The sequence below is a fragment of the Cylas formicarius genome, unplaced genomic scaffold, assembly GCF_029955315.1.
Source record: "Cylas formicarius isolate icCylForm1 unplaced genomic scaffold, icCylForm1.1 PGA_scaffold_1__22_contigs__length_36826433, whole genome shotgun sequence".
Taxonomy (NCBI): Eukaryota; Metazoa; Arthropoda; class Insecta; order Coleoptera; family Brentidae; genus Cylas; species Cylas formicarius.
The window spans coordinates 17,489,607-17,503,416 of NW_026844264.1; the positions used below are offsets into that span (position 1 = coordinate 17,489,607).

Genomic DNA, 13,810 nt, shown 5'->3' on the forward strand with positions numbered 1-13,810 from the left:
GATAGACTAAACCGAGAGCCGGTTTCACTCAAGCTCTGAAAAAGGCAACAGGATGATTGGTGAAACGTTAGCTAGTTCTACTTAATACAAACCGACGCAGGAAAAATCCAAACATTAACACAAAATCCCACCCAGGTATTCCCTAGAAAATAAAAAGTTTTTTCGGAATTTCATACGAACAATCTGCATCTGTTTCGATATTTTTTCTTCACTTTTTAAGCCTCATTAATGAAACCTGAGTTTTTTAGTGCAATTGACTACACTTACATAAATATTTCAAAATTTATTGACGTGCAAATAATTTTTATTGTCATTGTTGTCAAGCCTTTTGTAATGCTTTATTTTTGCTCAGAGAATAAATGTGGTTATTATTAATTAAATTTTTATATATTCATATTTTGTTAGAAATGTGCTTTTACTTCGAAAAACGTACCTACCTACCTACAAATTTTAATAAATTAAATAATTAATTTAGAATAAAGTCTGTTTCAGCCTTCGAAAACCACGAATAGTCAAATACTTAGCAAAAATGATGAGACAGTGACAGCGGAGAGAAAATTGCAGATATAGAGTATATCCCAATTTACACATCACGCTACTATAGATACCAGCGGCAATACTGCGATACTAGAAATATTTTATATCGATAGAGGCGAATCAAGAGCTTACGTGACCAAAACGTCTAATGTCGGGCGACGTGTCGTTTGTTTAGCTATTTGTTTTTAAATTACGTTAGCTCATATGCACAAACGTTACCTTCTGGTACGGCACTGGAAGTTAATAGGAAATTGACGCAGGCTGCGCCCGTTCCATGACCCAGCAACGTAACGTTGGTGGGATCTCCGCCGAAGAACGCTATATTTTCCTGAATCCAGTGTAGCGCAGCTATCTGATCCATTAGGCCGTAATTGGCCGGGCTTTTCGAGTAAGGGTCTGTGTTGGCATTTAGAAACCCTGTAACGAACGAACAAAATGCACCGTTAATAAGAGACTCCGTACGTAAAGATAAAATTGAGTTTAAGATATAATGTGACGCTCGCAAAATGTTCGCAGACATTTTCCGAGAATGAAATTCGTTTGCGAACGTAAAACGATTTTCGTCGAGTTTTCTTCTATTAATTTGTGAAATTATAGAACAGTAATAACTCAATAACTCATCTTGATTTTATTCCATCAAAATTAGCAAATTTAGGAACTGTGCTATATCTACTTCATTATTTCATTTCATTCATTTCATTATTTTTTTAATGCACCTCAAAAGTGTTTAAGTGTATTTTTTTTAATAAAAGATAAATGCATAGTTTGCATATTTTAAAAACTCAAGAACTATTAAAGTTAATGATAGCCCAATACTTTTTGACCCAAATTGGTATAATAAAGTTTCCATCTTCTAAAAGGTATTCCAATAACAGGTTTCCAATGTTGGTAATGAATAAAATAAGTTTCATACCATACCAAAATTGTAATTAATGCAGTGCGTAGCTGGATAGTGTACAATTAATTATACGTGGAACACAATATCTGCCAAATGGCAACTAGAACTTTTCTGAGAGCACACAATTCTTTTGTCCAAGTTTTCCATTAATGCTGAACACATTTCTTGATGTATGTCACAAATTATTAGCCTTTCTTGTTTCAATTTTTGAATGATTTGCGGATTATTTTCGTATGTTTTGTTTTTCGCATAGTCCCACACAAAATAATCTAGGGGCGTCAAATCGCGTAATCTTGGGGCCAATTTACGTCTCCATTCGTGGAGATAAGCCCCCTCCAAACTGTGTGCGCAATAAATTTACTGTTTCATCTTGTTGAACCTACATATTCTCCATATCCATGTCCATTATTTCATCCCATAAAAAACATCAATCACCTTTCAGTATCCTTCTCCATTTACTGCCACTTTTACTCCAAAACAGCTTACTCGTCTTCTCAATCCAAAAACCGCACCAAACTGTGACAAGTTGAGCATGCATGGGGATTTCGTGAACCTCGTCACTAAAAATGATTTTATTGCAGAAATTATTGTCATTTTCCTTAATGATCGGCTGGTTTTAGCTCCTGTGTTAGTTGAATTTTGCAAGGACGTAGACCTAAAACTTTTTTCAAAATTCACCATGTTGAAGTTCGGCGAATACTCAAATGGTGTGCGCTCCCTTTAACACACATGAGGATTTTCAGCCGCACTTTCAGGAACGAGCAAGACGTTCCCGGATTTTTATTTGGATATCTTCCACAGATCCAGTAGTTTTGAATTTCTGCACTATTTTGTCAATGGTTACTTCTGAAGGACGATTGCTAACACCAAAGTATTCACGAATTCGGCGAATTCGTGAAGACCCATTTTGTAAACACGTTGTTCTACTCCATTGATAAAATTACCCTGAATTGCACAATAAAATAAAAACCTAATAACTTAGAGGTTTGAGACAAAAAGAGTAGCAAAGAAGCATATTAAACATCTCTTATTGGAATACCCATCATATAATCACGAGGAATAGCGAATTTCTTACAATTTTTTTTTAATTTTTTCGACATTGTCTACATCATATATGTTTGGTAAAGAATATACCCGCCAAATCAGTAAGACAAGTATTACAGTGTATTACAGAGGCTCATTTCATTTACTCATGATTATATATCAATAAATCCTTTCAGCACTCCAAAACTTAGGAAAACGCAATACCTTATTGCTATTCGTTTAAGGTACCACACCACTTATACAAACTTCCGTACGCTCGTTTCGCTAAGTAAGCATGATCGACAGGTGCTATAAATTGTGATATGTTTATATACAGGATGTCCGATTAATGACATATGTAGAAAAAATTGTAAATAAACTACGAAACTGCCAGCAGTTGTCTCCAATTAAGTTTGAAACGGTCTTGAGCAATCGGTAAATTATAGCCACAAATATGACTTAAACGTTTGTAAATTCGGATGGTTAGGTTAGATGGTTAGTGCTGCTCCAAAAAGTAATGGTCGCAGAAAAAGTCTAGCATGTAACACTTTCGTAAACTTCAGTCATTCGTTTATTAAACACTCGATACGCTCTGCAAGTGCCTAATCAAACTCGTGACTGAAATGGAGTTTACCAAACTTGCATAATCTACTAGTAAATAGTATCGATTAGATAGTTCTCAAAACCATTGTCACTCTGATAGAAAAACCAAACTAAACGCGTTACTTTGGCTATTACATGGTCGAGTGTTTCCATCCGGACGTATATACTCTCCACCATTTACGCAAAGTAAAAACTAACAGATTACACCATCTGGTGCAAATTGGCATCTCGCAGGCATTAGCATAGCGTAGAGCGTTGAGACTTTGCCGTAAAAAGCGCAGCAATATTGTCGTTCGACCTGCAGCTGTACGATATGTCGGGATTGTATAAAAGCGTATGCAAATCGGACATTACTGTTATTAGGCAAACCTGTGGCCATGTAAATGGTAATGGTAGGCAAATCTGTCGATTGAACATGCCAACGTCCTAGTTTGTTTGAGTGAATTAAATTCTGTACGAAATTCGCCTAAACATGAAATAATCCATTCTTATAATGTGTAGGTAATTGAAGTGCAACCGAATAGCATTTTTGAAAATAACATATCAATACAAAAATTTTATCGATACTGCTGTACGTATAACAATTCAGGAGACCTAAAAATAGTTCATATGGGTTCTGAAAGTACAGGTTGATTTACCAGTTAGTATCAGTTGATCAAAACTTAATTCTATTCCTGATGAGGATTAACCAAAATTTGAGTAATTGGTTTACTACATTTTGACTTCTTTTTATATAAATATTAAGTAAAATAGCAAAATAATTTAAAGGAAATTTAATATTATTTTAGAATTTTATATAATATATTATTTGAAAAGATTTGATCATTTTTGTTTATGACGTCAGAACCATTAATTTCAAACGACTTTGTAGAAAAATGAATAAATTTATATAGGGACTTTCGCAAACTGTTCACTGTGCAAATGGCAGCAAAGTTAAAATTTTAGTAAAACCATATTTTAGATTAAAAAAACATTGAAAATAATTCCTATTTCGAAAAAGCATTAGGTAAGTTTAGGAAGGTGTTAAGGAAAGAATGCAGTGAATCTGAGAATGTAGAATATGGATGTGCCTTTTAATATTTTTTCAAAGAAACTCTATTTTCAGTTTTCTGTAGAGGTCTAACCTACCATCGACCACCAACCCGGTATAGAGGCCCTGCCTATACTGATAATACAGGCACTTTTAAATCAACCATGAAGAAAATTGTTGAGAAGTGCCACTCAATTACTAAAATGTCATTTTCAACTAATGAGACCTGTTACTTCAAATCTCGCTTTCAACCAACATGGCCGCTGGCAACTCGTCAATTCGACAGTTTTCAGTTTGAATATGGCATTTTTGCTGCAATATTTTTTCAATATACCCTGTTTTATTTGTATCTCATTAAGTTTTTATCTAAAAAAAAACTAGTACGTAGAGATCGCTGTTTAGAAGGAAATATCGCTGTGCACGTTAGTGTTTGAAATTTAGAGGATTTATGGAAAATTATTCACTTCTCTACGAAAATGGCAAAGCCACCTGGGACGCATCAATTTTGTCCAACCATTACCTAATAGCTAGAAACTAATAAAGAAATAGAAATATCCATTCGTCTTACGGAATGTGGATTTCAAGAGAAATATTCAAAATTGTTGTCCGGCAATGGTTTTAGAATATCAACTACATGTCACTAGTTCAATCTACTTCGGGGATGTCCTTTTAGCAACTGTCATTCCTTTTTTCTGCTTTTCCTCCTACATAAGTCACACAGACAAAATGTTGTTTCAAAAAAGGGAAGTTAATGGGTACCTATCTAAACAAAATAGAATGTTTGTGTATTTGGATATTTCAAAAAAATAACTGAAAAAGCATTGTTACTTTAATTCTCCATTTACTTGCTTACTTTCAAATAAAATTTGCAAATATGTGATCTAAGTAGAAGTGTTTTTTTCAATAGAAGTTCATCTGGGAAATATTATTTAGTCTGACTGGTACTGCCGATAAGCATTTCCATGGTGGATTTGGAACACCACATATTAGACATTTTACGTGTTTGTATGTATGTATATAATTTGAAGAAGCATGTATTTGTAAAATTTTCTAGATACAGAATTTTGAGAGCGTCGCCAACCAACTTTGTTCAGCTTACAGGGCAATATTCAATGTTTCCCGTTTTCCGCATTTTTTTGGTTTGAATATGGCGGAAATATTAGCCTCAGTTTTTTTCCGAAAATGTCACGTTTTCATAAACATTTGGAAGAATTGGAATAAACTTTACAGAAAGTTGCAGATGGCTCAATCAAAAATGAGAAACGCCTCTGATAGCTCGAAAGTACCATAGACACGTTATAGAATAAATGCAAGGGCCTACATGGAAAGTCATCTGGTTACTTTAAAATTAAACTTAAACTTTGAAATTCCCAGACAGCAAAAAAAGCTGGAGGAGGAATAATAAATCAGTGTTAATGGGGAACAGAACGTTTGAGCAGAGTTTTCCGTAACAAAGGGGAAGAATTATCAATGTGTGTGTCGTCAAGAGTCGACAAATAATGGCAAAAGGCGTGAAATACCTTTGCAAAAGCAAAAAACTTGTCCTTCATGAAATCTTAGCGAAATGTTTTCAATCAGCTTCGCGCAGATATTTTAATATATTAATAACTTCATGATTAGTAAGGAGTGTTTTTTTTCGATGTATAGAACTTTAAGTTGCAATAAAACAACGATGGATTATTAGATTGACATGAGTTTTATTTATCCGAAAGATAATCTTGTGGCATTACATTTTAAATATGATTTCTGGCATATGACCGCCACGGCTGGCGCGGATGTAGTCCAATCTAGACGTCCAATTTTCGATGACTTTTTAAAACATTTGTGGCCGTATATCGGCAATAACACGGCGAATGTTGTCTTCCAAATAGTCAAGCGTTTGTGGTTTATCCGCATAGACCAATGAGTTTACATAGCCCCACAGAAAGTAGTCTAGCGGTGTTAAATCACAAGATCTTGGAGGCCAATTCACAGGTTCAAAACGTGAAATTAAGCGGTCACCAAACGTGTCTTTCAATAAATCGATTGTGGCACGAGCTTTGTGACATGTTGCTCCGTCTTGTTGAAACTGCATCTCCTGGACATCATAGTTATTGAATTCAGGAATGAAAGAGTTAGTTATCATAGCTCTATACCGAACACCATTGACTGTAACGTTCTGGCTATCATCGTTTTTAAAGAAGTACGGACCAATGATGAATGACCATTCAACCAAAAGTGCGCTTCATCGCTAAACAAAATTCGCTTATGAAAATCGGGAACAACGGCAATCTCGTTTTGGGCCCATTCGACGAATCTACGCCTTACTTGATGATCGTTTGGCTTCAATTCTTGCACAAGTTGGATTTTGTAAGCACGTAAACCAAAATCTTCCGCAAAATCTTTCATAAAGTGGATGGACACAGATCCAATTCCCGTGCTCGATGGCGGATGAACTCATTCGGTTCTTCCTCAATGCTACGCTCTACAGCAGCAATAGCTTCTTCTGTACGCACCGTACGGCATCCCTGCGGATCCGAGTTATCAATAAGAGTAAACGTGGTGCGAAACCGTTCCATGGTGGTGATGATAAAATGGACGTAGTGCGCGATACGTATTCCGCACAGAACCATTAGTTTCGAAATAAAATTGCACTATTTGCAAGCGTTGTTCAGGTGTGAGTCTATTCATGATGAATTGCCAAACCAAACTGAGAATAAATCACTTGACAGCTGTTAAATCGGTCGCCATCTTGAACAGTAATGCCAACTTAAAGTTCTATACATCGAAAAAAAAAACACCCATCAGAATGGAGTATTTCAATGTCTAGTAAATATTTTTTAAAATTATAACTCTAAAAGTTAACAGTCATTACCCGGATTGTCTAATATAATTACAAATTGCATGTATGGAATGAAATTCGTCTAATGAGGACCTACACGAAATTTTTCGATCAACAATAAAAAGATAAATCTTCAAAGTTTTCGACTGCAAAAGGAAACATGTTGTGGGTAAAAAGTCCTGGGAAATTTAATTTAAAAAGTTTTTATCTGGTCTATTCGACGACTTTGACTTTTTCGTCGTATGCTAGAGAAACTCTTTTATTGTTAGAGTTACTAACGGCAAATTACATGTGCAGCGAAATTGGATTCTACTCAACTTCCATTTTCGGCCTCTGTTAGGCAAATTACCCAACTCCCAATAGGTTACATGTAGCCTGAAACATGTGACTCTTCACTACCTGGATTTGGTACTACCCACTACTTGGAAGACGCATTACAACTTATTTAAATCAACTCTATTATTCCAAAGCAAGCTTGAGAACGGATACAGACTACACCATTGAATATAAAATTCAAACGAATTCCGGAATTAAAATCCTCATAGACAAAAAATACTTAGAGAACCGCTATCGTCGGTTATTGTTGAATAGAAAGCTTGAAAATGCTTAGACAAAAGAAAGAGGACAAAATTAACAGTTTAAAATATCTCTCATCGAAGTTATCAAGACGCATTTTATTAAAAGTGACATATTTCATTTAGACTTTGGAACAGAAATATCAGTCGTACGTACCCTTCCACCATCATCATTCGTAATTACATTCTCCTGGTATTATTAAAGTGCCACTAGCGTAGTATAGTATCATCTTTAACTTTTTGATAAACATCGTAAGAATTCAAATACCAACACCGAAAATGGCTGAATCACAGTCTTCATATATAAATATAAATTCTAGTTATCTTAGAACAATGGAAATAAAGTCAACGTGAACTTTAATTGATAAAAAACTTCCTAGTAAAATTAAATGTTTTATCTTAACGAAATACTAAAAAAACATGACGTCTCTTAAAAGTTTAGCGAACTGAAATTTCAATTTAAATAACGTTGCAAAATGAGTAACCCGGGATTGCATTTTTAATCGAATTTATTCACTTGCTGCAGGTTTGTAACTGTATAATTGAAAGTTTCTACTTTTTAAGGAAATTTTAATTTAAAGCTATTAGCATTATAATGTTGCTACCACATACAAACCGCATATAATGAATTTAAATGACATAATATTTAATTAATAATTAATTTACCAATCCATAAAAAACTTCCCAACTCTTCCCTATTACTTTCTTATATTTCAATTAACTACTTCGTTTTATCGTACATCGAACTTAATAAAAGGTTTTGTTTAATACATCTTTGCTTGATAGCGGTTCTTTTAGTGAAAAACGATTGAAGAGAAAATTTTAACTATTTGAATTACCATAAAAAATAGAAGTTTTGAACTTTGAACCATTTTGCGACCAAATGAGTACTGGTAGTGGTCAAATTGTGATTTTGGGTATGGTTTTAGTTTTGGTTAGTTTGAAAAAAGTTTCAAAGAATCAACGGGAAACGTGAACTTTTCTAGGAACCACTTGCACCATGCTCTTTTCCGGGGTCACCAAGCGTTAGTTCTTGCTAGTCTTTTAATACCTAATATGTAGGATTATTTTTAACCGCTTCTGAAATCACCAATCCTTGTAACTTATATGGTGTTGTATAGCTTTTTAGTCGCTTCTTCTCACACGGACTATTATTGATTAGTTTGTTTGCTATTACTGCAGCCTTTTCGGTTTTCATAAAACAAACTTTAATATTCCATTTACTTGAAAGACTACACCAAAACCGACCTAAACCCAAGCTAATTTTATTACCATCCTGCATTACAATATATCAACATAATAAACGTATATTGTTTCGAAGTATTTTAATCTTTTAGGTGGAAGGTATAAAATCGAAGTAGCAGAAAATTATAGATATTTGCCGTATACTTTATGTCAATTTTTCGTAAGTTTTAATTGATTGGGACAACTACTCACTATAACGTGACTGCTAGCTGTTAAAATTCAGTAGAAATAATTATAAACAAATATACATATATGGAAAATGGCAAATAGCAATCGGCGTTATACATATTCTCATTTGACTTAATAATAATCGAACAGGATAGTTTTTCATTCAGCCTTCTAAATCCCCGTACCGTAAAATTTTCAAATTGCAAAATTCTAATTTATTTGTATTAGTTTTTTATATTATGGCTAAAAATATATTTACCGATTTTTTTTCACCCAATGAAACACCATGTGGTTGTTTGGGCTTCTATTGCGTACGAATTTTGTGTACATAATTTAACTTGAAAGATTACTTACAACTTTACTTTAAAATGAAAATATTGATCTCCAAAATTTAATATTTAGGTGTGGACTAGAAAATTTATTTCCAATTAGTTATAGGGTTCGAAATAAGTTTCTTCGGAATTCACTTACTTTGTTTATAGGGTGGTCTAGTTTTGAATTGTTGCTACCCATTTCGTAATTAGAAATGGGACACCTTGTACTTTTGTACCAATTTTAAAACTAGAAGAAATTTTCTAAAAATGCGCCAAATGTAGGATGTTCTATGAGAAACAATTGATGCAAAAATCAGTATTTGTTCAAACTGTAGACTCATCTCAAATTTTGTACTCTAAAATTCCCGCGACCACGATTTCAATGAAATTTTAACTTGGATAAATGGGTACGATACGGTGTCGGTTAAATGGGAAAAAAGTTGTATACTTAGATGTATAACGCCCTAAAACTACCATAATTAAATTATCATTTTTATCATTATCGAGTTATTTATTTCCAATCTTGCAAAAAAAATTATCAAAAGTTGTTGTTTTGTTTTGTCTACATGGTGTCTTAATTTTGTTTCAACATTAAACTGTTATATATTTTGCAGCAATTGTTCCTCATTTTTCAGTTTTGGTTAATTAATTCTTTATAACAAAAGCAAGATGGTTACGTAACGTAGGTATAACATATGCAAACCAAAAGAAGGAAATATCACCTAATGTGATTTTTGGAGCCGTGCGGAATTCATGTTGGAAAACAGAAACTTTGTAAAGAAACGAAGTCCTAAATATAGTAAGCTTATCAATAATTATTCCAGAGGATACTGCAAAATAACCATCTAACTCTTACATTATTTTAAAACCTGTAGCAAAGGCTTCCGATTAAATTGCGCTTCAAAAGTTGTGGAATTTACTTATACCGCACTCGTTACATAAAGGCGATTTGACAAATGACGTTATTTTGTCATCACGTCTCCCACAATACGCATTTTAGATTCTGCATCCAATATGAGAAGGGCTCAGGTGAGAGGACTGATATATGTAAAATACGAAACGAAAATGGAAAAATAGAAAAGAGAACAATACGTTACTTGACGAGTAAAAAAGGAGCTTTTGATTGCTGTTCCCTTTTGTGAAGCATTAAGGGGCCGTTGCCAGGGAGAAAGAAAAATATAAGCAGTTTTTTTGCACTTAATGCCAGACGTGGATGAGCGTTTTAGGAATTACTACGTTGACATCGTTGGTGTTTCGGATCTGTGAAAATAATCACCGATATTAGCGCCTTTAAAAATTTTTTGTAAAACATGACGTGTGAGTGACGAATCGATTCGCGACTCGAAAGCGATTTCTAATTTGATGAAAAATATTCAATTTCATCTACATCTGTATTTTTGAATGTGGCGGTTATGAAGAAGGCTTATTTATACAACGCTCCCTAAAGTCGTGACCTATTAGAGGCACTTGGAGAATGGAAAATGGTAGGCATTTAAAAATTGGGTTGCTGAGACAGGGTGCAATGGTCTCCATTTTTTAAACACATCTAGTCCAATCAGACACTAATTTCCTTTCTGTCATAGACCGCTTTGTATATTATAACGTTTTTAGATTCTATTAAAAGTTCCGAAACTTCCTCTGCATATTATGTTAAGCTAATTTAGAGACAAATTATTATCTAGAAAATTTAGCAAAAACCATCAACATTTATTGCATATTATGACACAAGATTTATTTAATTATGACAGTTAAGAGAGCGATTATTTATTGAGTTAAAAGTTATGTATGTAACATTCTCAATTGGCAATATATTCCATTTTGCAATCGCAGGATGCTGGTAAAATTATATTAAAACCATCTTTTAATATTTTTTATACAAAACTTCTGGATTCGTCGTGCGGCGGTTTTTGTTGAGTCGAACTTGCTAACGTTTCGCCAATCATCCTGTTGGCGTCTCCAGAGCTTGACTGAAACTGGTTCCCATTTTACTCTGCACCTGCTTTTATATTGTTTGAGGGGGGCGGAGCTAAATGAGGGGCATAAACACCGTCTGGGATGACTGATTCGCATATTGGTGACAGTTGAAGACCTGCGTCGCGGTTAGTAGAAGAATTGATACATGAAAGAATTTTAGTTTTGTCAAATAAAATGTTATGTCCGATTTAGTGATTGTGTTCGGCACTGCTGATGAGCTTACTTATCTTAGTCTTAACGCTCTTTCATGTTCTCTGAGCCTAGTTGATATTGGAATTTTGTCTTTGACAGATCGAAGATGATGAAAGATTTTTGGACAAGTGGTAAATCTGGTTGTGATGTTTTGAATGTAAGGAAGGACAACAGTGGCAAGTGTGGGATTGCTTACGGCTTCATTGCTATTGGAAGGTTGTGGTGAATTGTATTTTGTGATGGAAAGCTTAATATCTTTAATGTGGAAATTATTAGAGAGAAGGGCAGAGGTAAGGTGTTTTTAATTCTGGGCTCAGTGACTCGGGCCGAGACAGTTTTACTGCTCTGTAAACAGGAGAGTTGATAACCGATGATTTTTGGGCCCGATGGCGATGTGACAATGCATTAAGGTATCGGTCTGACTGCGTAGGTTTTCTGTAAACACAATTACCCAATGTTAGGTCTGGTTGTTATTAGTTTCTATTTCAGTGGTAAAACGTATGTTAGAGTATATAGAGTTTAAATGTCTAAGAAAATCTACTAGGGATCCTTGACCATGAAGCCAAATAACAAAAGTATCATCGACGTAGCGTTTCCATAATTTAGGTTTTTGATTAATCGCGATGATTGGCGATAGTAGAGAACCCACACCTGTTCCCGACGTTTGTTCAAAAATTTGAGAGTTATAAGAAAAATGTGTTCTAAAAAAGCATTTTTCAATTAAGGTGAGAAGATTTGCTTCCAGATCCTCGGATTTTAATATATCTGAAATGATGGTGAGAGTTTCATCAATAGGAACTTTAGTAAAGAGCGATTCTATGTCGAAACTAATCAGAATATCTTGTGTATCTAATGTAATGCTTTTTATTTGTTCAATAAAGTGAAAGGAATTAAGTACGAAACTATCAGTTTTACCTGTAAAGGGTTTTAATAAGTAAGCTGGATATTTTGCTAGAGAATATGACATGCTGGAGTATTTTCAGAAAATTGGGGATGACGTTATGGTCTCTACAACGTAACAAAAAGGTGGGTGTAGAGAGTAACATACCATTTTTGAACCGATAAATACCTACTCAAGGACAGATCTAATCTATATAGTGTACGTAGCTCCAACAAAGGCGATGGTGGATGTGAAGTAACGGAAATATGGAAATGTCGACAATAGCGGAAATAAACCAAAATTGATTATTTCTATTTTCACATAAATCGAATCGTGACTATGAAAGAAAAAATGTAAATTTAAAATGGTTTGTTATAATAAAATGATAAACGTCCCGTGTACCGCAACATGAAGAAACAGCATTCTCAGAGATTGAAGAGAAACTAAAAAAAGGGAAGGAGAACGAGAGGATATGCACACTATCAAAAAAGCGAAGAATACCTATTTTAGCTAGTAATGAATAAAAAAATAAATATAAGCTAGCTTTTAGTAGGAAAAACGTTTTTCTGGTGTAGTAGCTTTAACTGTGAATTTGCATGCATAATAAAATGAATAAAATAACAAGAATAGATAGAATATCGTACAAGTTGTATATAAGTTTATCTTCCTTTGATATTATTAGAATACATTGGGTTACATTTTTCTTATTCCAAAATACCTAATTATACACTGATCAATTTAGGTGAAGTGTCACTTAAGGGGCCAGCTTTATTAACCACTGTGCCGAGCCACTTCGGTAACGAGTTTGGAATGCAACTCAATGTTTTCCGTACATTTTAGCAATAGCATTTTGACATTTGTCAGTCCTTTCACTTGTTCTTACGAATTAATTAATAAAGTAGTAATTTCTTCTACTTACTAAGGTAAGTCTAAGATTACTATTGCAATACCTAACATGTGGAAATGATTCAACTGCAGTTAACTTGTGTAACAACGTCGATAATAATAATAAAAAATTATTGTTCCAATCTGTGTAAAAGCAGATAAACAAAATGACGCGAAATATTAGAATATGTTAAGCTTAATGTCTCCCACTAACAGATTTTCCAACTTGTTAGTCTGGTTTATAAATCGTGACCTAACGCTATATTATTTGCTAAAATTATCTGACCCATGGGAAATTTCACGCACCCACAACGAAGCCCTGCTTCCATAAATTCGTATATAAAACAGTAAAAATTATGTAAATAAAATACCACAATCCGTTATTATAATTCAGTTTGGTGTGTGAAAAAGCTTTGATACTTTTGAAGACAGTTTCCTCGCTTCCATAATATTTTCCTCACATTTGTTTTCAACTTAAAATTTTTAAACACTGTAGGCATTTGAATTACATGTTTTCCAACTTGTTTGTTCTCAAACAAATAGGACTCAGCTTGAGTTGACTACTCCAAAATTGTTTTGTATTTTGAACCAATGTTCCAAACTATAGATTCGTTTTTTGTAATTTTAGTTAACTATTAACAAATTTCCTTTATTATTTCGCATTT

At 33.9% G+C, this 13,810-nt stretch overlaps 1 protein-coding gene across 1 annotated transcript in view; it reads right to left on the reverse strand.

Annotated features, from left to right (window-relative positions):
• LOC132696547 (neuroligin-4, Y-linked) overlaps window positions 1-13,810 on the reverse strand; it is a 482,552-nt gene that overhangs the window by 113,807 nt on the left and 354,935 nt on the right. The window contains exon 3 of the mRNA XM_060661434.1: window positions 757-954. Coding sequence (XP_060517417.1) covers window positions 757-954 — 198 coding nt within the window. The remainder of the gene's footprint in view (window positions 1-756; window positions 955-13,810) is intronic.